The sequence below is a fragment of the Nannobrachium achirus genome, assembly GCF_963921795.1.
Source record: "Nannobrachium achirus genome assembly, chromosome: 17".
Lineage (NCBI taxonomy): Eukaryota > Metazoa > Chordata > Actinopteri > Myctophiformes > Myctophidae > Nannobrachium > Nannobrachium achirus.
Window position 1 is genome coordinate 25449095 of NC_137824.1, and position 26040 is coordinate 25475134.

At 45.2% G+C, this 26040-nt stretch overlaps 1 protein-coding gene across 1 annotated transcript; it reads left to right on the forward strand.

Moving 5' to 3' along the window:
- Nucleotides 1-346: 346 nt before the first annotated feature.
- Nucleotides 347-18145, forward strand: ptcd3 (pentatricopeptide repeat domain 3). The gene is made up of 23 exons (XM_080746289.1): nucleotides 347-434; nucleotides 1175-1227; nucleotides 1696-1735; nucleotides 1892-1937; nucleotides 2223-2291; nucleotides 2503-2607; nucleotides 3300-3423; nucleotides 4422-4528; nucleotides 5223-5384; nucleotides 6967-7027; nucleotides 7225-7307; nucleotides 7647-7791; nucleotides 7979-8026; nucleotides 8732-8824; nucleotides 10670-10698; nucleotides 10827-10933; nucleotides 12587-12665; nucleotides 13352-13442; nucleotides 14091-14176; nucleotides 14730-14869; nucleotides 15660-15701; nucleotides 16117-16275; nucleotides 17606-18145. The coding sequence occupies exons 1-23, from the start codon at nucleotides 352-354 to the stop codon at nucleotides 17655-17657; spliced, it is 2004 nt and encodes a 667-aa protein (XP_080602415.1). The 5' UTR covers nucleotides 347-351; the 3' UTR covers nucleotides 17658-18145.
- The last annotated feature ends 7895 nt before the right edge of the window (nucleotides 18146-26040 follow it).

Here is a 26040-nt window from a genome sequence, read left to right on the forward strand (position 1 = left end):
TAATCGTCGCGGATGCTACGCTTTGTGGTCTTGCAGATCGGCTAAAAGTTACCCTGCGCGACAACGTCGTAGGACGAGGCACAACTCAGGCCGTACCACTATTTTCAAGTCAAAGGGGGGGAATGAACCTATGAAAACAAGTATTCAACAATATAACTTTACAAGTAACATTTGAACATAGCTATGTTAATTTAGTTAATTATTATTACCCGCTGGTTCGCAACAAACAGATGTAATCCTCTCAACTAAATTGACAACGTAATTTCAAGCACCTCCCTCCCCCCCACCTCCCGGTTTCCAATGCTACTTGGTTCAGTCCTCCCAGAATGCCCTCAGTGTGGTGGCTCCAACATGGCGGCTATGGGAGGCAGGCATGTAGGACATTACCTGTACAATAACAGCAGAGTTCTGAGGGCAAATAACCTCCAACTGAGGTAGGACACTTGTTATTGTGTTGTGGTTGTTATTTTGTAATTGGTGTTATATGTGTTGGGCGTACAGTAGGAATAAATGCAGCTGTATGGGACACAGTACTGTTGTGTGATGTGTTTTTTTTTTCTTGACAGCAAGCATCCTCTGATTGAAATTCAGGTCATTCATAGTAATAATACTAGTAAGACGCCTCAGGGCGACATGCGACTTCTGATGTATATCGGACCAGTTACCCATATATGGTGATCCATGTACTGTATATAGTACATCCCTTTTATGCCCATACATGGAGATCCCTGTCTGAACCAGCCACACATATGGGCTGTCTTCCTCCATGGCATCCCCATATGAAGTCCTGTTAGATATGGGCTTAATATTGATGACATCAGGCAGGGATCTCCATATATGGGCATAAAATGGATTAGTGGTTCCCATGACATCACAAGTTCACAACATACAATATCTTTTATGCCCATACATGGAGATCCCTAGTATCTGAACCAGCCACACAGATATGGGCCATGTCTTGGCCATCTGGCCAGGGATTATATATTGATGACATCACTGGGATCTTCTTATGGGCATAAAAGGTGGGAATACCCATGTATGGACTTTTACATAGGTGGTGTCACCTGTGATAATACACATGGCATGTTCATGGGCTCAACAGAAGAATTCACAACGTTGTTGTTAACAATTATTATTATAATAATTGTTGTTGTTGTGTTTTTGTTGCCTCCAGGAGCTTTGTTTGGAGTCCTGTCACGAGACAACAGACTGCCACGGCCCAAACAGGTACAAAAAACACAGTCTATTAATCAATCAAAATGACACATAGTTTATCATATTGGAGAACTGGATATATTGTCCAGTTGAAAAAGTGTTTATCATTTGCTGAGCCCGAACCAATACCAATTATTTTATTCCGATGCCAATCCCGATCTTGGACAGTTGAAGCTACTACTTACTGGTACGACATTATGTTTTGAGTCTTTTGACTGATGTTTGCAAAAAAAGATTATAAACTGGAATTCAGAACATTGAACTTATAGGCAAACAAAATACCAATAAAGAAATAGCTAGAAGTATACATACATTAAACTTTTACAATGAACAAGCAAACATTAAAACAAAATACATTAACTGAACGTTTTATTTATTTTTTATTTAACCGTTATATCGGCCAAAATGATATATCGGTCAGTTCGGGCAATAATCATTTTGATAAGTAAGTGAAGCCAGTTAATTGTTCTGCTTTTACAGAGTCCACAGACACTGTTGTCATTCCCAGGAAGAAAACATGGTATGTGTCTGTCTGGTGTTGTCAGTCACTGTGTGCTCTTTACTCTAGCATTATGCCAAAATGTCCCAATTACATTCATGATGATATCAGAGATATAATAACAATAATTGTCTTATTATTTTTATGGTGGTCCTAACTGCTGTTTTCGTTCAACAGGAGCAAGGACGCTGTACTGAAAGCTCTGTCCTCTACTGTCAGCATGGTCTGTCTAGTTGTCTGTCTGTAATGTGGGAGGGGTGGGGGGTGTTATTCTCTCTTTTATACTCCTACTAAAGTTGATGGGACATTTCAGAAATGGCATTGATTTTTCATTAATGTGTTTTAAAAAAAAATTAAAACGATAAATTGCAGCTCAAATGCATATAGCAACAACACACTACCATCTCTCATTTCAGGGTAATTATTTGTGTTCTTAAACTTTGTACTGTATGTGTGATGCTGATCTGAGTGTGCGTAAGGCTAATGTCCTCTCTCTCCCCTACTCTAGGACCACACAGCTTATCCATACCAGTTCCAGGATGACCCCTACCTCTCCCCAAGGACATCTTCAGAGTTTGTATGTCAAAAGAACATGTCAAGCTACATACAGTATATCTGTCTGTCTGTCTGTCTGTCTGTCTAGACATTTTTGTATCTGTTGTCTTCTGTCTATGGCATGTAGAGTGGATGTAGTGGAAGTACAGGTGAAGCAAAATATTTTCTACATTTCTCTCTCTGTGTCTGTCTGTCTCTATCTGTCGGTCTGTCTGTCTCCCTCTCTTCTGCAGAAGCTGTATTCTCTCTCTCAGGAGTCCGGCAAAGCTGCGGCCAAATACTTTGTCAACACCAATCCAAAGTTCTTCACCAAAGACTTTGCTGAGCCCCATATACCGGTGAGAGAGACACACACACACACACACACACACATGCAAGCGTACACACACACACACACACACACACACACACACACACACACAAACACACAAACACACAAACACAGAGAATAGAATGCTCACATTACCATTAGATCTTTTTCAGGCGCCGACACCCTAGGTGGGGTTGGCGATAGGGCCTTTCTGTGTGGAGTTTGCATGTTCTCCCCGTGTCAGGGTAGATGCCTTCACAAAAACATGCAGTAGTCCTGGTTTCTATACTACCTTCCCCTAGCCAGCCAGGTGCTCCACAATTCCCCTGGCGCGGCTGGGGGAGAGTGGAAACCAGGACTACAGGTTAGGTAGTTGGCACTGGGTGAGAAAATGGGTTGCAAAACCGTGGGATAAAAATTGTAAAAAATATATATATATATCTTTTTCAGGTAACCTACATTTACGTTAATCATACACAAAGGGGCGCCATTCTGCAACAAGAACAATTAGGCATATATAAGTGTAAAAGTAGCAGATCTACAAGCTCAAAACACGTCGCAAAGTTTTGATGCTTTTGTGTGACAGTATAGTAGGATCAAGTAGGGCGTTCATTTACAAATAAATCAAAAAACGTAAACATTTGTTGACAAGACAAGCAATGATATATTTCCTTGCTGTCTCTGTGTGGTTGTGCGTGTATGTGTTTGCGTGTGTACTAGTGTCTGATGCCAGACACAGTGTCCCTGGGTCTGGAGGAGGTGAGTGAGGAGGCGTTGAAGGAGAGGATCAGCCTGAGGAAAGTCACAGCCGCCGTCGACATGTATGATCAACTGCTGCAAGCTGGTAAGAACATGGATGGACTCAAGTTTAGTCAGGAACACTCAAGTCAAAGTAGATTTAACCATTTATTGCATACAATGCATAAATGGAATAGAGTTAATCTTTGCGTTAAAGGGATCCACATTCTGAGATGTTCCCCGAATTGTGTACATGCACGCTTGCTAGGCAAAATCAGGGAACACTAAGCAAGACCCCCATAGGGATTAGGGATACAATAGCAGAGCAATAGCAATATATTGATTGACTTATAACTTAAATCAACGGACGTAATCACAAGTATTTGAGCTTAGCCAGACTGATCAAAGGTGGAGGAGGCAGCTAGCAGCGTGTATCCGAGCTTCGGATGACCAAGCATGGGTAGAGAAAGCGAGCCGTATTTAAAGGAGCCTTCCCTACTGAGCTGAAGAGCTTTGATTGGAGTATGACAGGGTGATGTAATGACCAGCAGATAGGTGAATGAGGAATAGGAAAAGAGCTGACTGGCAGCTGACTACAGCTGGACGGGGCTTGACTCTTGTGTCCTGCATAAACTAACGCTGAAGCCTTCATTTGTCAGCCGGCACGACTTGATTTCAGTCATTTGGAGTCCATGAAAGCCAGCTTGTCCTCTATCACGCACCGAAAATATCCGATCTACAAGAACAAGCTCACAGCACGTCGCAGTGGTCAAACTACAATTACAGTTACAGTTTAGGCATTTAGCAGACGCTTTTAATCCAGAGAGACAACAGCTCAACAATCTAGAATCGTTTAGGAAATGGAGCAAAAGTGTGGGGGTGGATTCCTTTCATGCTGTTTTCACAAATCACAGATCAGGACTTGGCCTGACAAAACGTTTCAGATTTTATTGTAGCTTTATTCCAAGTAAAACACACACACGCGCGCACACACACACACACACACACACACACACACACACACACACACACACACACACACACACACACACACACACACAAGTGCATGTCATAAAGGTGTTGTCTGCCAACCCAAATCTCCAGGAACAGTGATCTCCTCGGAGACGACCCATGACCTGCTGGACCTCATCTGTCTCTATGGCGACAGAGACCCTGTGCAGGAAGACGGAGGACCCGAGACGGAGGAGACGGTGAGATGTTCCCACCCTCCCATCCATTTATATCCCATTAGTAGGCGTGGCTGCCACTGAATGTGGGAACCCCTTTTGGGGTAGTTGTTGCTGTGTACAGTACAGTATATAGCATATTGAACGTTTTTCAGAAAACCTAGGTCAGGATTTAGAAGGCATTTTTAGGATCGGCCTCATGGTTTAATAGTAAAACACGATTTATACATAATATATATGCATAAAATATGCATTAGACTAACTAGAAGTTAAAAATACTAAAATAATCATTGTCCTAAAACGTCAATGTCCTCACAAGTATGGTAATACAAACCTGCGTGTGTGTGTGGCGATAATGGAGTCCGTTGGATACAGGGTTGAATAAATTAGAATCCGCGGCTTGTAATTGGCTGGAGCGGAGGTCGGGAGCACTCTGCTGTGTTCACTTGGACCGCGCGGTCGGGGGGCTGAAAATGTACTATTCTGTCCATAACGGCACGTAACTCGGTAACGGCGCTGAGTCGGCTCATGCGACCGTCGCACACGGCGACTCGCTCACTGCCGCTCGCTCGGCGGTGTCTCACGTCGATCAAGGTCGCCTTAGACGGCGCACCTCCATCGTCATCACAGAAAACAAGCGCTCCTTCCGCACGCGTCTCCTACGGATTCCATAATATCGTGTGTGTGTGTGTGTGTGTGTGTGTGTGTGTGTTTCCAGGCTCAGGAGGAGTCCGGGGGGAGGAGGAAAGGAGGCAGGCCGCGTCGGGCCTCAGACCTCCTGCCGTGGAAAGAGAACGACAGCCACGCAGAGAGGATCTTCAACCTGCTGCCAGAGAGAGACACAGCCTGCTACTCTGCCCTGATCAGAGGCATGGTGAAGGTAGGAGAGAGTCACAGCATGGTGAAGCATCTGAAACATGTGAAAAAGGATATCTAAATTACATGTATGGTCATTGAGGGTAGGCAAGTGCTACGGTAAGTGCTCTGGGCCACAGTGGAGTCTGAAGAGGTGAGTCTTCAGACCACGGCGGAAGCTAGGGAGTGAGTCTGCTGTTCTAAGTGCAACGGGGAGTTTATTCCACAGTTTGGTGGACAGGAGGGCGAAGAGTCTAGGACGGGACATAGAGGCATGGTGAAGTAAGCAATTTACCCCGAGTGAGAGGACATTATGCTCTGATAATGTCCTGTGTGAGGGGGTGATCGGACGAGGCGAAGCCGAGTCCGATAACACCCTCACACAGGACATTATCAGAGCATAATGTCCGACCCCGAGTGGTAAATAGCTTTTCTACCACTTTTTTCCGTATACATGAAAGAAAACACATAGTTGTAACTTGCAAGGATATTAAGTTACAATCATTATTGCCTATAAAACTTCCGCGACGACAGCAAATAGTTCCACAAACAACATCTTCTACTCACCACCAGATGACGCCAACTCCATGCAGAGAAAGATGTCTAGCATACAGCTAAGCTAACGTCAGTTAGAAGGACCGTTCCGGCCGTAAATAGAGGCTGTTCGCTTCCAGAAAGGCATAGGTTCAGAGAAAAGGGGCTTTAAAGTTGGCGGATTGCATTGGATCCAAATAAATCGGCGACGTCGTACGCACGTTAGTAAACATAGGACCGCTACGACCGTCATATGTTGGTTGGGGGAAAGGTGTTCCGACTACCTCCTGAAGTCCCCGGATGTACACTGAGGCGCATTGATCTCGTCCTCACACAACTGCGGCGGTTGTTCTGCCATAACCTCCGGAATTTAGCCAATCAGAATCCAGTATTTGAACATGTGACTAGAAAAAGTGGTAGAAGGTAGGAGAGAGTCCCAGCATGGTTAGGGATGGGACGATAATCGCTATTATTGTTTATCGTGATTAAAAAGCATTCACAATAAACGTATATTCATGCACTGGGATCAATTCACCTTTTATTTGCTAGGTTGCATATCTGATACCTTTTAAACCCTCTGCAATTGGTCAAACAGACCTGGAAATAACGTACTTGATACAGTCTATTTTTTTTTCACTCTCTCCCAAATCTCTTTGCCAAAAAATAGCCGATCTACAAGCTCACAAGGTGGCGCAGCGCGTTGTGAGCTTGTAGATCGGGGAAGTTCAGAACCAACTTTTAGGGAAACTCTCTGAAATAAGGCGGGAAAAAAGCACAGAACCAGTTCAACCACGGTGGAAAAGGGGCCATTGGGAACCAGTGCATTAGACACTGTTGGACCAGTTTGCACATGACACGAGAGATCACCCATTTATCAGCTTCAATAACAAATTGTTCCAGTTCCATTTTTGTGTGAAAGTATCCCTTGATCCACCTGCATATTTTCTTTTTATTCTCCTGTCCAATTTTGTTTGACTATTTTGTTGTTGTTCTTGTTTTAGGTAACCTTAATAACCTTGGTGTCTGTCTGTCTGTCTGTCTGTCTGTCTGTCTGTCTGTCTCTCTCTTACCAGCATGGAGCCCATGTGAAAGCCTTCAACATCTACACAGATATGCTCAACAACAGATTGACGGGTAAATAAGTACTTGTCAGGGTGAACTTTTCAGGACTAGATTGGAAATGGAAATAATGCAACTTAAAAATGCAATCCAGAGCTGATTTTTAAACTGTTCTGGGGGCCACATGGCACGAGAACCTTGGCTTACTTTATTCCTTATCCACCCTAAAACGTGATTATCCAACTGACTGGTATGGCTCCTCTCCTCTCCAGGTGATATTCATCTTTTCAACGCACTGATTGTAGCTGCTCCGTTGGTCAGAGAGAAATACAACGAGAGATGGGACCTCATTACCGTAAGACTGATGTCCTTGTACCTTGAAACTATACAGACTATAATGGCCTGGCATTTGTCTACATGACATGTTATCTAATTACATTTGCGTCATAGCAGCTATACTTCCGCCTAGCTGGAGCCGTCCTGAAAACCATCGTTGCTCAAAGTCCCTATTCATGACTGCTGTCTTTGGTTTGTGACCAAAGACGGAGCATGTGCATTGTTCTTTTTGTCTTTGAATGACCTTGAGAACACAAATACAATAACAGGGGGATTTTACATTTTATTCATTTCAGGTTGAGAACTTGAGATTGCCCTTTTGAAATAAATAGTTTACATTTAAATGTGGTTCTAATAGGAGCTGTTGAACCAGATGAAGGAGCACAAGGTTCAGCCCAACCTGTTGACCTTCAACGCCATTCTGAAAGCTCTGAGACGCTGTGGCTCTTTAGCCAAGTCCATGAGCCTTCACACACTGTGTGAGATGAAGGCCCTGGGGATAGGTTGGTACACACACACACACACACACACACACACACACACACACACACACACACACACACACACACACCTAATTGGAAAAGGGGGTAAAAAAAGGAAAAACGCAACCCCCCAAAAAGGTAAAGCAGCATTGATATGAAAAAGAACCACTGCAAGTAGATGTGTTTGTGTGTTTGTTTCTTGGTGCAGCTCCCAGTCTGGCATCGTTTGAACATGTCCTGTCCATCTTCTACAGAGGTAAACTGTCTATTTTTTTAAATGTTTGAAACTGTAGGATTTTATTATTATTATTATTTTTTCAACATGGAAAGGATTCTGATTATTATGGAAAAAACTAAAACTGGGATCTCTTATTATTAATTTGCGACGAGGCGATTATGTAATATTGTCTCTTTCGGATGGAAACCTCAATCTGCTACTTTTGATGCTTTTGTGGGACGCTGTAAATAAATACATCTACCGATGTAAACTTGGACACATCATCACTGGTGTTACCTGGAGGGTCTCGCACAACAGACACCCTCCTATAGGCGACCCGCCCAAGTGGTGTGCTACTACCCCCACTGTCTCTTGGGGACTTGGAGACAGTCAGTGGGGAAGGTGGCTGGTGAGATGCTATAGCAGCAGGTGTTGGCACTAGGCACTGTGGGTTGCCTCCAGGCCTGGCTCCTCCTCCATCTGACCAGAATTGGGCTATAATATTCTTCTGTGTGTTGCGTCGTTGTTGCCGCTGAACAGCAAACATCTCAGCCTCTGCTGGGTGTTGTACTATGATCAAGTAAAGCGTTAATTTTCGAAGAAAAAACCCCCCACACACAAACAGTTAGAATATGGTTTCTGCCCGACAACGACGATGATCATGTCCCAGTTTGCATGAAACTGTGTTTTTGTCCAAGCCGTGCTGGCCTTTCCTCTGACCTTTTGACCTCTGACCTCTTTCAGCCACCCCTGCACACACCAACACCACTGACATACTGCAAGAAACCATGCTGGAGGTGGCAGGGAAGAGCTTCACATGCCAGGACCCCGATGACGGTAATTGGTGTGTGTGCGTGTGTGCGTGCGTTAGAGCCCTGCACGGGCCTAAAATGTGGGCCCGGGCCCGGCCCTGGCCCGTGGACTTCAGTCCAGGCCCGGCCCGTGGCCCGTTTGGTGCCGCTATTTAAAGCCCGAGCCCGGCCCGAAGCCCGTCGCCTTATTATTAATTAATTATTTGTGTGCGTGGCTTTCACTGCTGTGCGCTGCAGCTGCACTCTCAAGGGGAGTCCATACTGTCACAGACCACCGAAATTTGCGTCGGAAAGGTCCAGTTCAACTACAAAATGACATCTCTTGCAACTTCTGAAAAGGATTACTCATAATTTGAGTTCGGAAAGCTGCACGCACGTCAGAAAGTCGAAACTTTCCGACGAAAACTATGGTCGGAGAGGACGGAGACTGAGAGACGTATGTACAGCCCTCTATACTATAGCTGTGCTCATCTTGCGCTCTGATTAAAAGAAAGAAGTCAACACAACACAACAGCACAGCAAGTAATTACACACACATCACAACGCAAGAAATCTTCCTCCACCCACCGTTTGTTATGTTACTGTATATCTTCACAGCAATTAGATATTGATATTATTGTCGGCTTGCCGCCTGTGGTTTCATGCCATCTCGTAAAATACAGAGTATCGTCCAGTACTAAAGAGTAAAGACGCACGCACGCATCCCGTAACTGATACGGGACTCGGGAGGTCGGGGAATCATTACAGGGCGATTTATTTGAGAAATGACAGTGAAATGGGTGAAACTACAGTAGTGCTCCTAATGTTCTAGTCTCGCTGTGTATGTGTACACGCAGAGTCGCAGAGTAGACTTGTGTGAGTGTGTGAGAAGAAAAGCCGTCGCCCTCGGCTCGTTGCGGCTCTCCATTGGCTAATGTACTCATGTCACGACCAATCAGAGCCGTAGATACGGATAGAGCCCATAGCCTAGAAGGCTATTAGCCTAGAAGGCTATGGGAGCCAGGCAGGCAGCACTCACTCACACACACCACACTCCATTCTAAGCGCACATACAGAGACGTCATGTGTGAAATTCACAGCGCGAAATGTTCCGAGCATGGTTCTGAGCCCGGGCCCGGCCCTAGGCCCGTTGGTGAGTTTCTAAACGAGCCCGAGCCCGGCCCGTTTTGGCGGGCCGGGCCCTGGTCGGGTCCCGTCGGGCTTGCAGGGCTCTAGCGTGCGTGCGTGCGTGCGTGCGTGCGTGCGTGCGTGCGCGTGTGCGTGCGTGCAACTGTGCATAGACAACATACAAAGGTAGACGGCTCCTCCGTCTCTGGGGCATCTGTATCTCGGGTGCCATTTTAGGGAACGCAAGCTTCCGCGTGTGTCACAGAAGGAACGTTCAGTAGGCCAATCAAAGGGGCGGGTCTTTTCGTAACCCAGGGTGCGTTCGGAACTTCGGATATAGGCACAGAGCGCACTGGTGTGTGCCCTCTGGTTGTTTGTTTATTCAAACGCACTCTAGATTCTGACAAGCCCCCGAAAAGACGTGCTTTGAGTGGCAGCATGCCTTCCTTTAGATGTTGGCCGCGATACAGGTTTTTCTGTGTGTGTGTGTGTGTGTGTGTGTGTGTGTGTGTGTGTGTGTGTGTGTGTGTGTGTGTGTGTGTGTGTGTGTGTGTGTGTGTGTGTGTGTGTGTGTGTGTGTGTGTGTGTGTGTGTGTGTGTGTGTGTGTGTGTTGTCATTTAATACACAGAGTTTAAATGACAATAATACATTGATGTTAAATACACTGGACAACATCAAAATGTAATGGTCAGTCAGTTGGGAAAGAAAGTCTGTCATATTGATCCCGTTTTCTTTTGCTGTCTGCCTGCTTTGTCTCTTCAGTCCACTTCTTCTCCAACACCATGAGAATAGTAAGTCTGTTTCCCTCTCACACACACACACATACACATATATACACACACACACACACACACACACACACACACACACACACACACACACACACACAATGTGTTGAACTGTGTGTTTATAATGTCAGTGTCTAGACACTAAAGACATGGAGCAGGCCTACAGACTGCACAGCCTGCTGGAAGTAGGGGAGAACTGGAGGCTCCTGGGAAATTCCTACCAGCAGAGTCTTTACTAGTAAGCATCAACCCTCCTCCACCCTACACACTGCTCTGTCAATCCATCCATCCACCCAGTTAGTATTTATTGTTATGTCTCTTTCTCTACAGCAGAGGTATTCAACAGGGGGTCCACGACCCCTAGGGGGTCCGTGGGGATACTGCAGGGGGTCTCCAAAATTGTTGGGGAACAAAAAGTATCTAATCTATTTTAAAAATCACACTCGTGTGAACTGAGCGGTGGTGTGTGTGTGTGTGTGTGTGTGTGTGTGTGTGTGTGTGTGTGTGTGTGTGTGTGTGTGTGTGTGTGTGTGTGTGTGTGTGTGTGTGTGTGTGTGTGTGTGTGTGTGTGTGTGTGTGTGTGTGTGTGCAACAGCGCCCCTCCCTTAACATGTGTGGTCAGAAAAGGTTACTGCAGGCTACATACCCGGAGACAGACAGACAGACAGACAAACAGACAGACAGACAGACCCACACACACGGCCACGTATAGGAGCGTTGTGACCACCGCTCAAAAAGAAAGAAAAACATGTAATTTGTCTTTAACTCATTCTGTGCCTATCCCGAACATGTTCGGCTTTATTTCAATCCAATACAATTTTTTTTTTATTAATTGACTTACCCTGAGCTGCTTGTAGAGTCGTGGGTGGTCCTGGCTCGTCCTACGCTAGCCAGATAGCCATTTTACATGGTCCGACGATATATTCCATTAAAAATGGTTTAAAATACATTTTTGAGCCCCCCAATGTTCACCAAATGTTCAGCGCCGCTTCCGGAACGTAGTCCAGTGTGCCTATCCCGAACATGTTCGGCTTTTTTAATAAAATGATCCGAGGCCTTCTGAAGTCTGAGCCTAAATTTAAAATCCAGTGTTCCAAATCCGGGGGCCGCCATGCCGGCCGTTACCCGCGAACGGCGCCGCGAATCGCCGCCGAATCCAATGAAAAACCACATCTTTGGAGGCCCATATCTCTGGATTGTGTTTTTAGGGATGCGCGCCGAGGTTTATTTACGGCGAAATCGCCGAAAAATGATCTTTAAAATGACAAAATGGGAATAGCTATTCTGTTAGCATTATCATCCGGGACCTTTCCATGACGTGCACGAACGTGAGCACGCGCGTCACTGCAACGTGAGTCCCCGGATGCTAATGCGCTCGCCTATGGGACAAACCCTGGCATTCTTTGGTGCCCTCTAGGGGCTGGCACTGGAAGCGTTAAATATAAAAAATAAACATGATTCTGTCTCTTTTGAATAACTATTGTGCAATTGACAGATTGTTATTGATAGATTAATAGTATTGACATTGGCTCTCAGTTAACACATACCCCGCCATTTGCAAATACCTTCGTACTTTCATATGCCATTTGTCTCCATAGACTTCCATGTAATTCATACTGCACTGATAATGTCATGTCCATGCCTAGATCATGCACCACGTGTGTGCAGATTGCTCACAGCTTTCAAACAAAAAAATTCGAATGGAAATCCGTTCAGGCATTCATGAACTAGCAGCCATTATGTTTTCCTAAAATGTTCCCCTCCATCTCCCTATCAGTTTGGGGGTCCTTGGCCTGAAAACGTTGAAGACCCCTGCTCTACAGTAATGGCAGTTGTAAAATCAAGTTTTATTCTAGTTTTCCTTGTCTGGTGTGTGTGTCTCTCTCTGCAGCGGTCGTTTCTTCAGCCTGCTGTGTATGATGGAGCACATAGACGTGGTGTTGAAGTGGTACCGACAACTTGTCCCCTCGGTCAGTTCACTGCTGCCTTGCCTTAGAGTTCCTGGTATCCAACCTGGGGCATACTGTATATACCATATCGTCGCTGTTTGCCGGAAACCTTGTATCTCCATAGTAGTTTTTTGGTGGATGTGAAAATGAATGCCCTTCTTGGGCGTACAAGAGTGACACACAAACAGTAGAAAAAATTGCAGATCTACAAGTGAGCTTGCTAAGTATTTATGCGTGTTTTATAAATATTGAACCAATATTAATAACCAGGGCTTTGACTCAATATTAACTACATCGTATCCATTGGAACAAGTTTTCTTTTCTTCCATCTCCTGAAAAGTAATTGTTTTGGACATACAACGTATCCACTCAACTATTATTTTGATCCTGAGCGCAGCGCATTCTTTCAATCATTTATAACTTATTTGTATTATTATTTATAATAAAAATAATGTATAAATAATTTATATTTTTTGGAAACTCCAGCTGCTTTGGCATTGCGCTGAGCATTTCCTTGCACTCGTCATGTTCAACTCTGATGCCTTGGACTCAGATTCAGACGAGAAATGTCTTTGTAAGCAGAGCTACTACCCAAGCCCTCAGGGCATAATGTAGAGTTAAATGTTAAATGTGTCTTTGTATGCAGCACTACTATTTGACTGGTTTAATTGAACGTTAAGAGTTCTTAAATATCTCTTTGTATGCAGCGATTCTACCCGAGCTCTCAGGGCATGAGGGACCTGCTTCAGGCAGTGGACACAGACGCTCGCCTGGACCTTCTGCCCACCATATGGAAAGGTAAGATCATATACACTTATACTATATGTGTCAGTATGTTGCTGCTGTTGCACATGGCTGCATTAAGACTCCACTGTACAGCATAATGTAAGCATATTAATGATAATAACCTCATAAAACAGGGGTCTTCAACAGGGGGTCCGAGACCCATAGGAGGTCCTCAGAGTTACTACAAGGGGTCCTCCAAATCTTTGTAAAACTTAATACACATATTAACCACTTGAACCTTAGTCAGTGTCCATATTCAGAAAACTTTATTTTCTGCAAAAGTAGAGGGGGGAAAAAGAGCAGACTAAGTACAGAGTGAAAGTTTAAGTTTATATTGAAGGTTCAAGTGGTTAACACAAATTGACAAGAATCCAAAATACACTGGTGATTGTGCTGTCGAACGATTAAACAATATGGAATCTATGAGAAGGTTGTGGGGGGTCCCTGCTTCATCTCTCTTTCAGCTAAGGGGTACTTGGGAAAGAAACGCCATGATAATCTCTCTGTCTGCCCTCTAGATTATTTTTATTTGTTTAGGTATTCTTACATGTTGAGCGGATATGAAAATCATTTCTCAGTGAAGTAGGGTTTCTTACCAGCACGTCCAGTACCAGTAATTGGTTACTACACCAAGTGTTTTTGTTTTGTGTGTTTTCTCAGACATCAGGGCCCTGGGTCATGACAACAGGTCAGAACTGGTGGAAGAACTGCTGGGTCTGATGGCCAGAGATAAACACAGTCCTGAGGTGAGTAGTGAAGCCGTGAATGTTGACAGACAGACAGACAAATGGGTACGGCTACTCTGACGACGGGTACGTGGGATATTGCATAACTAGGTGGGACATGCATTTCCAATGTGCATCGTTCCTGACTTGGAATCGTAGTACATGTTAATTTGGGGGTCCTTGACAAGATTGAGAGCCACTGATCTATATACCAATGGTTCTCAAAGTGGGGTCTGGGGACTCCTAGATGTCCTTGAGGGGGTACAAGGGGGTTCCCAGCATTAAACAGCATCATTTTGACCACTTTTTCCAATAACCAATTTTATATGTTGGCTATTAAGAAATTGCATATATACACTTGTACGTCTGCTATTCTTTAATGTTTTTTGATACATCATTAATAATTTAATAATAATTATTATAAATTTGAATGATTTATTATACATCTTCTCTTCTGGGGGGGGGTATCCCTGGCACACACATTTTCAAATGAGGGTCCACCCCCATATATTTATTAATTTGGGGGTCCTTGGCATGAAAAAAAGGTTGAGAACTACTGATCTGCATACTGTAGGTGCAGCAGTCCTTTGCAGCCTGTGCCCTGGACATGAGGAGTGTGTACGAGGGGGAGCGGAGCAGGCTGGAGTGGAGCAACTCTTCTCTGTCCCACATCACCGTACTGCTGCTGCGAGCCAGCAGGACACCGCAGGCCTGGTGAGGAACATGCCTAGCTGTCACCATCATGCAGGGTTCCCACGGTCATGAAATTCCTGGAAATATTTTGAAATTAGAAACATATTTTTCCAGTACTGGGAAAGTTTTGGAATTGATCAAGGGTCCTGGAAGGTCCTGGAAAAAATAGCTATGCATTGTCTTTGGTTAATGATTTTGTTAATACCTCTGAAAATACAAAATAAACATTGGCCAAATTGTCAAATATTAGAGTCAGAAATTGTGAAAATAGCAGATCTACATGCTCACAACGCCTTGCAACGCGAGGCGTTGTGAGCATGTAGATCGGCTATTTTCACAATAGAACTGTGTTATACAAAATTCCTCAACTCTTAGTGCTCATCAGGGTGCCCCAGTTCAAATATGATTATTTTGGGGGTCACGGCCTGAAAAGGTTGAGAACCACTGGCATACACTACCTGTTGTTGTGCATTGCGCATAGGAGTAAGCGACTCGTTATTGAGCTGAATTATTGTTATATAGTCCTGGAAATCGGGTTAAATATTCTGGAAAAGTTTTGGAAAAGTTCTGGAAATTAATTGGTAAAAATGTGTGGGAACCCTGATCATGGCATTTTAACATTTCGGTGTCGAACAAATCAACTCATACATCTTTCTGGAATGTTCTAAAAGCTCACAATGTGATGCATTGTGAGCTTGTACATTGGCTAACTTTTTCACCTATTATGAATCTAATATTTTATAATACATTGATATATTGTTTGTTAATCTATTAAATCAACGAGTTCATTGAAGTGTTGGTTTCTTCACAGGGAGATGCTACAACGCTTCAAGGCTAACAACAGAGTTCCTACGTGAGTATGAACAGCGCAAACTTCCCAGTGTTATTAGGCCAAACAGAGACACTCAAACATGTTTCCCTTCAATGTTTCATGCTTTAAAGTTTTTTATTTCGTTCTTTAGACTTTTTAATCATGTTTGTACATGACACACACATTTTGGGAATATTATGTGACTTGTAACGATCGGGTCCAATATTTAGTTCAGTGACCGTGGAGCTAAAGGAAGGTTCAGAAGCTATGTTCACGTTCACTCTCCCATTGGAAATGAATAGACTCCAACCTCCTTCCGCCTCCTTAAAATGTATCCACTTCCGTCACGCAGATACGGGAAATAAACCGGCATTGCCGTGTCTTGCTATTTCCGTCTTGGACTCAATCCTGAACTGTCCAATAATCTGTGCCGACTTCCTGTCTCGTTCTTCTCTAGCGGCGACATGCTGGAGGAGTTTCTGTCGGTGTGCGGTAGCGAGGGCGCCCCCCAGAGGGCGGTGGAGCTGGTGCAGTTCGCCGCTTCCTTCGGTCTCCCGGCGACGCCCACCCTGGCCCAGCGGGCACTGAAGGAGTTTGACCTGACGCAGGAGCAGAGGTAAGGAGGCTTTGATTTGATTGAATGAGAAATATATCAGAAATGTAAACGGCACGTGGTAACAGTACGTCATTAAGGCTAAAATAGTCCTGGGGACTTGTTTCCATTGTGATCCTATGAGTTCAATTCATCACGACACTGATACATATAGAGGGTATGCACATGATATCGTGATCATATCCGGAAGTTATGCGGGAACACCTACTGAGTGGCAAAAAGGTTATGCTTTCTGGCCTTGACAGCCCATACATCCAAACAGAAAAGTCTTATCTGATTGCACTAAACAACGTTAAACTAACTTTGCCACTCGATTTGCCATTCACTTTATGCATGCGCACTCTCTATTGCGATAACTTGCGATATACAGATCCATCTAAAAAATGTATGTTATGTAAAAAAAAAAGATGCAGATGCCTTATTACCACAAATCATAACGGACTGCAGAAACCTCCCACTGGACTTCAAGTGACTTTGACTTCAGAAGGTTGACATTTCTCTATTATAAATCCTTGTTTTGAGTGGTCTTGTGTAATATTGTAATATTTGGATACATGGACTTTTGATATTCATGAGCTATATGCCAGAAAAATTCAAAGTTTTAACAAAAAAGTAATAATTCACTGCATTTGCAATGTATCTGGAATATATGGAAGTTTCAAGAAATATCTAAATGTACTTTTACACAATATTATAATGTTTTAGGTGGATCTATATATTGAGATGATTTGAAGTTAAAAGTTATACTATGTAACTTTTTTTATAAAACAAATCTTAAAATTGTCCTAAGTTTTAGAACACCCACCCGTTATTTTCAGTTTCTAAAGCCTTCTCTTTATATGTTTTCTATGATCCTGGCCGGGGACCGGATTTCGTGGCAAAATTACGTCATCTGCATCATCTGTATACGTTGTGTATACGTTGGCCAATCACATCGCACACATGATACACTACCGGCCAATCACAGCGTGTGCTGCGTCTCTTCAGGAAGTAGCCTCCCTCAGCTACATTGTTTACGATGGTGAAGGATTCTTAACCTCTTAATCCCCAAATCCTGCTCAGAAAATTACGTTCTACCCCTCTAAGGAATCGTATCGGTCGCGGTGTTTTGCGGCGCCGCTCCGGTGGTCCGCGGCGGTGGTCCGCGGCGACTCCAGGCGAAAAACGGACGAAAAAAGCAATACCGCGACTGACCACTACCGGTAGTTTAGCAACTATACACAGTATAGCTTTAAAATATGATTATTTTGGGGGTCGCGGCCTGGAAAGGTTGAGAGCCACTGTTCTACCCGGGGCCATCCCACTGATGTTGTTTTGTGCTGCTTCCATTCAGGTCCATTGTTTCTGAGCTGGAGAGAGAGGCGGCAGCAGAGACTATGGACTGAGGAACAAATCCTCATACCTAGTGGTCCCCAACCTGTGGCCCGGGACCCCCTTGAGCGATCGCCAAACATCACATGGAGTGTGTCTGTTTGGAGGAGGTCCAAAATGTTAAACATGGTTGCACAAAATCATCAAATCATCACCAGTCATCATTATTATTGTCCAGAATTGTAAAGAATATTCAGCAACAACAAAAAATAGCCAATCTACTAGTATTAGTTGTACATTGTCTATTTCCGCTATTCGTCGCCACAAGGTAGGGGTTTGATTGTGTGTGCGTGCGGGCGTGCATGTTTTCTATCAGCCCACTATAATTGTCTCACCATGTACAGAAACCAGTGCTGTCATAAAACATATTTAACAACAACAATCTATGCCGTTAATTCTAATTCATAAATATTGACGGGGAGTTCTTGGAAACCATTGTACCAGTATTTTTCTTTTCTTTTTTCTAGAACTGTTATGCTGTACATTAAATGAATAAAGTTGTGTGAAAGAAAAAAAAACATTGTTATATTACTACTTTATCCCTTATTTAGGTACCATTTTTACTAGTGTGGTTGCTATAGGCAACACACTATTGTTCTCGTTCCGGTGTATATGGGCATAAAGGGGACATAGGTGACATCAGGGACCTCCATATATGGGCATAAAGGGGACACAGGTGACATCAGGGTTCTCCATATATGGGCTTAAAGGGGACACAGGTAAGGACGATGATACACGAAAGAAGAAGACAGATACCGAGATCTCCAGACAACGGGAACTCGTGACAAAGCCCCAGACACTGTGACTCAGTCAGGCCGGCGATGTGACCCAAACTCTATAGTAGCTCGAACCTTTAAAATCTTTAAATTTGTGGTTCTCAAAGTGGGGCCCTTGAGCGGCGTTCCGCAAGTCCCCAACAACTCTGATGGTGTACAAAATGGTCCACAGACTGTTTCCATTTTGAACACGGACAGAGTTATACAACTGTTAGGATTTGTACAATTAGAGTTAACTAGCCCTTACCCGTTCAAAGATATGAGCTCTGAAATGATGTGCAGTGTGTGGGTTATGGGGTGCACTGTGCACACAGTATGAGGGATGGAAAGTAACTTTAACTGGTGCTTACATGATAATATGTAGGAGCATCAATGTAAGAAATACCCGTTTCGTTTAATGGCTATAGAGATACTGTGTACCGATCTGCATGATTTTTGGACAACATCTGTAACAGGGCCATGACACTCCCCCCCCACCCCACCCCCCCGCCTGCGCGCGCGCACGCACACACACACACACACACACACACACACACACACACACACACACACACACACACACACACACACACACACACACACACACACACACACACACACAGCTGGTTAAACATGTTGCCTCATGCTAGATGCAGAATAGATATGCCTCATGCTAGATGCAGAATAGATAGTAGATACACCATAAAAATGCTAATATACAGCATACGATTTGTGAAAGTGACAAACGGGCTTCACAGTTATGTCAGGTGTGTTCATATGCTAATGGTGATGCGATTTCAGATCAATTGCTCCAGCCACTGATGAGAAACACTGTTTCAGACAGACAGACACTCAGACAGACAGACAGACAGACATTCGGAAAATTATATGTTTGATGGGGGTCTGTGGCCTAATGAAAATCCAACGGGGTGGGGGGGTCCTTGAAATTAAAAATTGGATTTAAATCCATCTAACACGTAGGATCTACTCCAACTAGAAAGTGTGGTTGCCGTGATGAAAGTCACAAATGAATTCCGTCTTACCATTAGAATTTTTTTTTTTTTTTTAAACAATATATTTATTGAAATTTTTCAGAATGTACAGAATATGTATGTAATATGTATGTTAATATATTGAACATTAAAACAATAAGACATATAGACACTACATACAAAACACAGACAATAATAATAAAAAATAAAAATAAAAAATACATGGAACGTCAAGACCATATCAACAAACAAACAATAGCAACAAAACAAAAAAACAACAAAAAGAAAACACATAGCAATAAAGGTCATATTCCTCTTTCATACACACTACAGAACAACAGAATCGCTCAATACAGGTCCTATACGATTGTTTTTCATAAAATATATGAACTGTCCCCACATTTCTTGGAATTTGTCAGACTTCCGTTTAATAGCAAAAGTCAGCTTCTCCAGTGCAAGACAGCTTGATAGTTCTCTGTACCATTGCTTGATGTCAGGTTTGTCTGGGTTTTTCCAAAATAGTGCAATTGTATGTTTTGCCTGGAGAAGAGAGTATATGATCATACTCTTCTTTTTACTTTTTATTTTGAAGTTATTAGGAAATATGCCCAGAATGCACAGCTGTGGGCAAATAGGAATGTCCTCTGAGATTATCTGGGATAATGTTAGGGGCCCCGGAGCACCTGCTCGTGACCCCAAGGGTGTGGCACCCAGGTCCTTCAAGCCATACTACAATGACCGTGACCACCGCGATGCCCGCCGCAAGGGAGACAACCGCCAGGAGAAGCGCAGAGGATCTGTGGGCTCAGACAGACAGCAGTCACCTGGACCCACTGCCACTGCGGATCGCCAAGCCATGCCACCACCTCCACCACCCCAACAACAACCTCTGCAGCAGATGCAAGCTCCGGTGGCACAGCTTGGGCCTCACATGGCCTTTTATCCCATGCAAAACCTGCAACCTCTGTACCCAGCACCTGCCCCAGTGCAGGCTCCAGCCCAGGCACCTACAACCCCTGTGACCTCTGCCCCAAAGGAGAAGCAGGCCGGGAAGAGGAAGGAGAAACGCAACCACGTTCCTCGCCAGTGAGCTGGTGAAGAAGTAATGTTATGGCCCAATATATTCTCCATATGTTAATCAACAAAAAGGGACATACATTTTATTAAGCAGTTAGTGTGCTAGTACTGTAGATGCATATATACTGCTAATGTAGAAAAGCTTCCTTTAAGCATAGGCTGTTGATTTTTGATATACTGTATAATGTATGCTGTATTTCTGATATACTGTATGTGCATGCGAGAACTACATATATACGTGGTTTCTTCACTGACATTGGGTAAAGGTTAAAAACTGAATGTACTCATAGTCAGAACATGACATACTGTTTACACTAGCCGCTTCGTTGCCTGCACCTGCGAGGCACGGCCTTGGACTTGGGGTGAAAAAGGGGGGGGTTGTAGATGGTGCCAGGCTGTATCATCGACTCCCCGACATTCCTGTACCGCGCTAACGAACCGTTATCTTCTTATTGCCAACATGAGATAGCGCTTCCTGAGGGAGTAAAGGGCAACATGTCGACTTCTAACATGTGAACCGGAGAACTCCCCAAATTCACGTGGACTGGGGAGTTGGTCTGGCCTTCAACTGTCTTCATTGCGAAACATCGTGCATGTTCATGCATGTACGTGCACAAGCGCGTGCCAAATGTGTGTGTGCTAAACTGAAGCTGTGTGTGTGTAACCCTATTGAGATGTTGTAGCGGAGCACCCTATAAAAGGCTGTGTATCCGTAGCTCAGTGCAGTTCTTTTTCTGTCTACTTAGAGAGAGTTTGACTCTGTTTAGTTAAGTACACATACTGTACTTCTTTTTGATTTTCATTACCAATTTCTGTATTGGTGAGCTTATAATTTGTAACTGTTTTTACTTCACTAAAGCTTTTTATTCACTTTTGCTTGGTGTCTGTCTGAATTCATTTTCTAAGAGTTACAACTTTTAAGGTTTTGACTTTTTAACTTCCCTTCGGGGAAGTTCCGCTTCCATGGGAAAGAGGTGTTAGCACCTCAGGGCACTCAAGGCAACTTCTGGCTGTTGGAGCTGAGTTAGACTTTTGGTAAGAATCAACAAGTATATTTTCTTAATTTAAAAAGTCTTTCACCTTCTCAGTGACTGACACTGCGCGTGCAGGTGTCAGTTGGGTATGCTTGGCAGACAATAAAATACAAATTCCCAACCCTAACCGGATGGACAGTTTGTCCGCAGTGGGCTCTTTTGTATCAAATAAGTCAAGCTGCTTTTCTCCAAAAAACAGTCCCTGGGAGAAAGCTACAAGGTAACAGTTTCACACTTTATATTGTCTTTGTGGTTTTGGCATTCTCCATCCAGACCTATGGTCTACATTTCTCAAGAAAGGTGCAATATTCTTGGTCTATAAAATAAAGTCGCTGTAGATAGTAATAATATTCACCAGTTAAAGAGGGTTTCATAGACAGTTCAGTCTTTATTCAGAGAAAGTTGTATTTGTACAGTAATAGGTGCATATACAGTAATAGTAGGTTTATACAAATGAGAAAGGTTATAACACCTGTTTGTGTTAACTTAAAGGTATAGTGTAGTGTTAGTGACAGTGGTTATTAAAAAGAGATCTGGTAACTTTGTGGGCCTAGCAAACTTACGGAGGGTTCCGGGCGGCTTAGAGAGGAGTGCTTCAAAAAGGTGAAAGGGCATTCAGTAGCTCCAAGCTCATTACATGGCGTCCCTGGGTGGACCCTGGAGAGAGGATGGTGGAAGAATTAGCCACCCTGGTAGCGGAGGGGGAATTGAACTTGGCTGTTGCAGCCGATAAAATCTCCTGCTCCGTGCCTATCAACCAAGCTACCCTCCTGCTGGAGAAGTTGTTCTCTAAAATCCCAGGAGGACTAAACCTGGCCGTGGGCTGTGCCCACTGGACACAGGCGCAGCTACGGACTGAATGTATGAAGTACGATCAGACCAAGGCGCTGCTCTCATTGAAGAAAAAACATGGGAATCAAAAAGGGTCAGAGCAACCCAAGCCGCAAGGCAAGAAGGCCCCGAGGAAAGAAACCCAGCCTAAGGCTGAGACAACCGAGGCCAAGGATTCAAAAAACGGGGAGCGGGGAGCCACCAAAAAGGCTCCCCCGAAAAAGGCTCCGGCGCAGAAACAGGCAGGGAAGGGGGGATCGAAGGTCCCGACCTTCCTGCCTGCAGAAGAATGGGCCGCCCTCCCACAGGAGGAGAAGGAGGCACGGATAGCTCTGAGAGCGGCGGCAAGAGCCGCGCGCGAGGCTCAAGAACAGGAGAAGGAACAGTGACCGAGCCTCCCTCAGCTATCATACACCTGACAATAGACCCCACCAAACGACCCCTGTTGAACGCTATAGCAAGCAAGACAAGGGAGTCAGATGGGAAACTTTTGTGTCAGTTAGGGACAGACCAGTATCGTTTAGATACCGGGGCTGAAATAACACTGCACACAGGTATTCCCATTACGGGATCCATGGAGGTGGAACTAGGTGATGGCTCAATCACCACTATGGGGACGGGGGACAAGCATGGAATACACGGGGTCGTTGGCCCCGTATATGCAGAACCCTTGATAGCCCCCAAAGACCTGATCATGATCAACCTGGAGGAAATAACTTCAGATGATTATGAGAAGGAATTCCTTTTCCCCGGTCTTGATACCCCAGAGCCACCTAAGAACGTATGTATTAAATATAGCCTTAAATACATGCGTCCCATAGATGTGGCAAAGGAGATTGAAAAGATTGTGGAAGCGTCGGACGGCCAACAGAAAGACCGAATCAGAGGAATTCTTAAGAGAGGCCGTCATGCGACGCATAAGAATGACGCTGGCAGGGTCGACCCCAAGTATACATATACTATTAGGGGTCGAGTGCCAGACAGACAGCCCCAGCACCGAGTAGACCCTCGGTGCAAAGCCGAGCTCACAGCTACCATCGATGAGCTGGAGCAAGGCGGGCAACTGAAGCGACTGGACTCCGCCCTCACCAACACACCTATCCTAGGGGTTCCAAAACCAGGTGGGGAAGGATGGAGACTAGTACATAATCTCATTGCCCTGAACGCGAGGTCGACCTCGGATACCAGGTCAATGTTCAACATTGCGCAGACAACCAGGAACTTGCCAAATAAACGGTTCAAGTCCTGTCTGGATCTGAAGAATGGCTTCTGGTGTGTGCCAATAGACGAACTGTCCACCCAAAAAACTGCGTTCACCTGGAACGGAGTCTCCTATGGCTGGACCGTTTTACCACAGGGCTTTAAGTCTAGCCCCTCGCACTTTCAGAGTGTCGTTGAGGACATCCTGAAAGGCCTGGATGTCACGGTATATGTGGACGACATTTACTGGACAAATGAGACTGAAGACGAGCACCTTGACCTGCTAGACCAGGTGGTCACCCGTCTGGCTTCCTCAGGGCTCAAGATTGGCCTCAAGAAATGCGAAATCGCAAAATACTCTTTGAGGTATCTGGGTTTCAACATAACAGACACTGGGAAATCGGTCAGCAAAGAGTACCTAGAACAAATCGCTGCCCTTCCCCAGCCTACCTTGTTGGCTCACCTGGATCATGCCCTGGGAAAGTGTGGTCACATAATGAACCACGTCCCGGGGTACGCTGCCAAGGCAGCACCCCTACATAGACTCAAGGGAAAGGCACTACAGGGTAAGAACCCCCGCAACCGGAACATACCGATAGCGGACGCCAAACCCCACTGGTCTATATTCCAAACCCATGTGCTGGAACATTGCACCGATTTGGAGAAAAGAGACCCCGGGAAGCACTTGGAGGTTTTCCCTTGCCTGGAAGGTGAGGGAATAACACTCAGGTGCATGAACCGTTTGGGCAAAGCCCCATGTCTCTTTTTGTCCATGCAATTCTCCAGCCCAGAGCAGAGATATCCCGACCAAGAGCGAATTCTCTGCGGAGTATTCAAGTTTTTGAACGGACTGAAAGACCTCGCTCAAGACCGAGACGTGATAGTCACCACGGAGTACCCCGCACTGCAGTGCGCATCCAAGGGGACTATCTCAGGGTCACGAGCCATGTCACAGAGGTGGGGACACTGGGCCGGAATGCTTACTGACCCTCGGGTTAAGTTTATAACCACCGGCACCAAATGCCCCATCGAAGCAAAGCCTAAGCCCCAGGCCCCCATGGAGGAACCCCCCTGGGTCCTGTACACTGATGGGAGCCAGCAGAAGGCCGACGGTGACCGGGCCAAATGGGCATTTGTCCTTAAACACAAGGACAAGACCGTGAAATCATCCTCAGGATGGATTGACGGTTCGGCCCAGATGGCCGAGGTGACTGCCATACTAGAGGGAATTATCACAGCTAGGGGTAAACATATCCAGAAGCTGTTGATCGTGACCGATAGTGACTACTGCTACCAAGGTGGGGCTGAGAATCTAGAGTTCTGGGAAGCCAAAGGCTATGAGACAAGCTCAGGCCGCCCCATGGCTCATGGTGAACTCTGGGCCCTTATAGTAGAGCAATCCAAAAACATGAGGCTCTCATGGAAATGGATTAAGAGCCATACGGATGGAGAAGGCATCCACTTCACCGGGAACCGGGAGGTGGATGCCCTGGCCCAGCGCAGACAGCTGGCCAATGCAGTTGGGCTGAAACGCCTGCGCCTAGCCCTGCCGATGGCGTGGGGCAAAGGCAAGGTGGTGGAAGTGCCCGAAGACGAGGCCGACCACATAATCCGGACGATTCATGTGGGTCTCGGTCACGTGGGCAGCCAAAGGCTACTCAAGTACCTGCGGACGCAGGATTTGCTGATCCCAAAAGCTAGGCAAAGAGCTATCACAGTGCGTAAGGCATGTGAACGCTGTGCCCTAGTAAGGGGCACAAAACCGGAATTTGTACCTCCAGGGCAAATTGCGGTGCCCATAGCGGGCACGAATTTTTCTGCCGATGTGTTTGGGCCTATGTCCCAGACAACGCGGAAAGGACACAAACACGGGCTGGTTATCGCTGATAACGGGCCTGGTGCCATAAGGGTGTATCCTATTAAGACACCTACTGCGGCGATCATTTGCCACTGTATATCCCAATTCCTACGGGAAGAGAACGGGGTACAGTCCCTGCGAATGGACAATGCGACTTATTTTACGCACACTAGCGTTAAGTCTTTGCTGGAGGATGAGGGTATTCAGGTGGAATACTCAGTTCCGTACCATGCTAAGACTAACGGAGTTGCGGAGAGGGCTGTTCGCTCAGTAAAAGAACAGATAATTAAAGAGGGCATGGAGAGCTCTTGGGATGAGCCTTCTCCTCTTCTCAAAATTCACCAATCGGTCAACCTTGGGAGAGAGGAGAAGAGATGTGTGTCCAAAGATAACACGGGTGTCTCTTGTCCTTTCTCCACAGGTGAAGCTGTTTGGGTGCTGAGAAAACCCCTGCCAGGAAACCCCAGCAAGAAGTGTGAATCAAAAGACACCGTTGCTGAGATCCTTGGCCCACATAGGCTTAGGTTGGAGAACTCGGGCATAGTTCATATAGACCAAGTTCGCAAGACCAGGTGAGCACTGAGAAATGGCCGAAGCTTCGGGTTGTACACCCTTAGTCAGGGATGGAGAGGTTGCGCCAGGCATGGGGC

Coding starts and splice junctions, on each gene's coding strand:
- ptcd3 (XM_080746289.1), top strand. CDS start 352: ATGGCGGCTATGGGAGGCAGGCATGTAGGACATTACCTGTACAATAAC. Junction 1,228..1,695: donor GACTGCCACGGCCCAAACAG/GTACAAAAAACA, acceptor CTGCTTTTACAG/AGTCCACAGACACTGTTGTC. Junction 14,177..14,729: donor GAGATAAACACAGTCCTGAG/GTGAGTAGTGAA, acceptor TGCATACTGTAG/GTGCAGCAGTCCTTTGCAGC.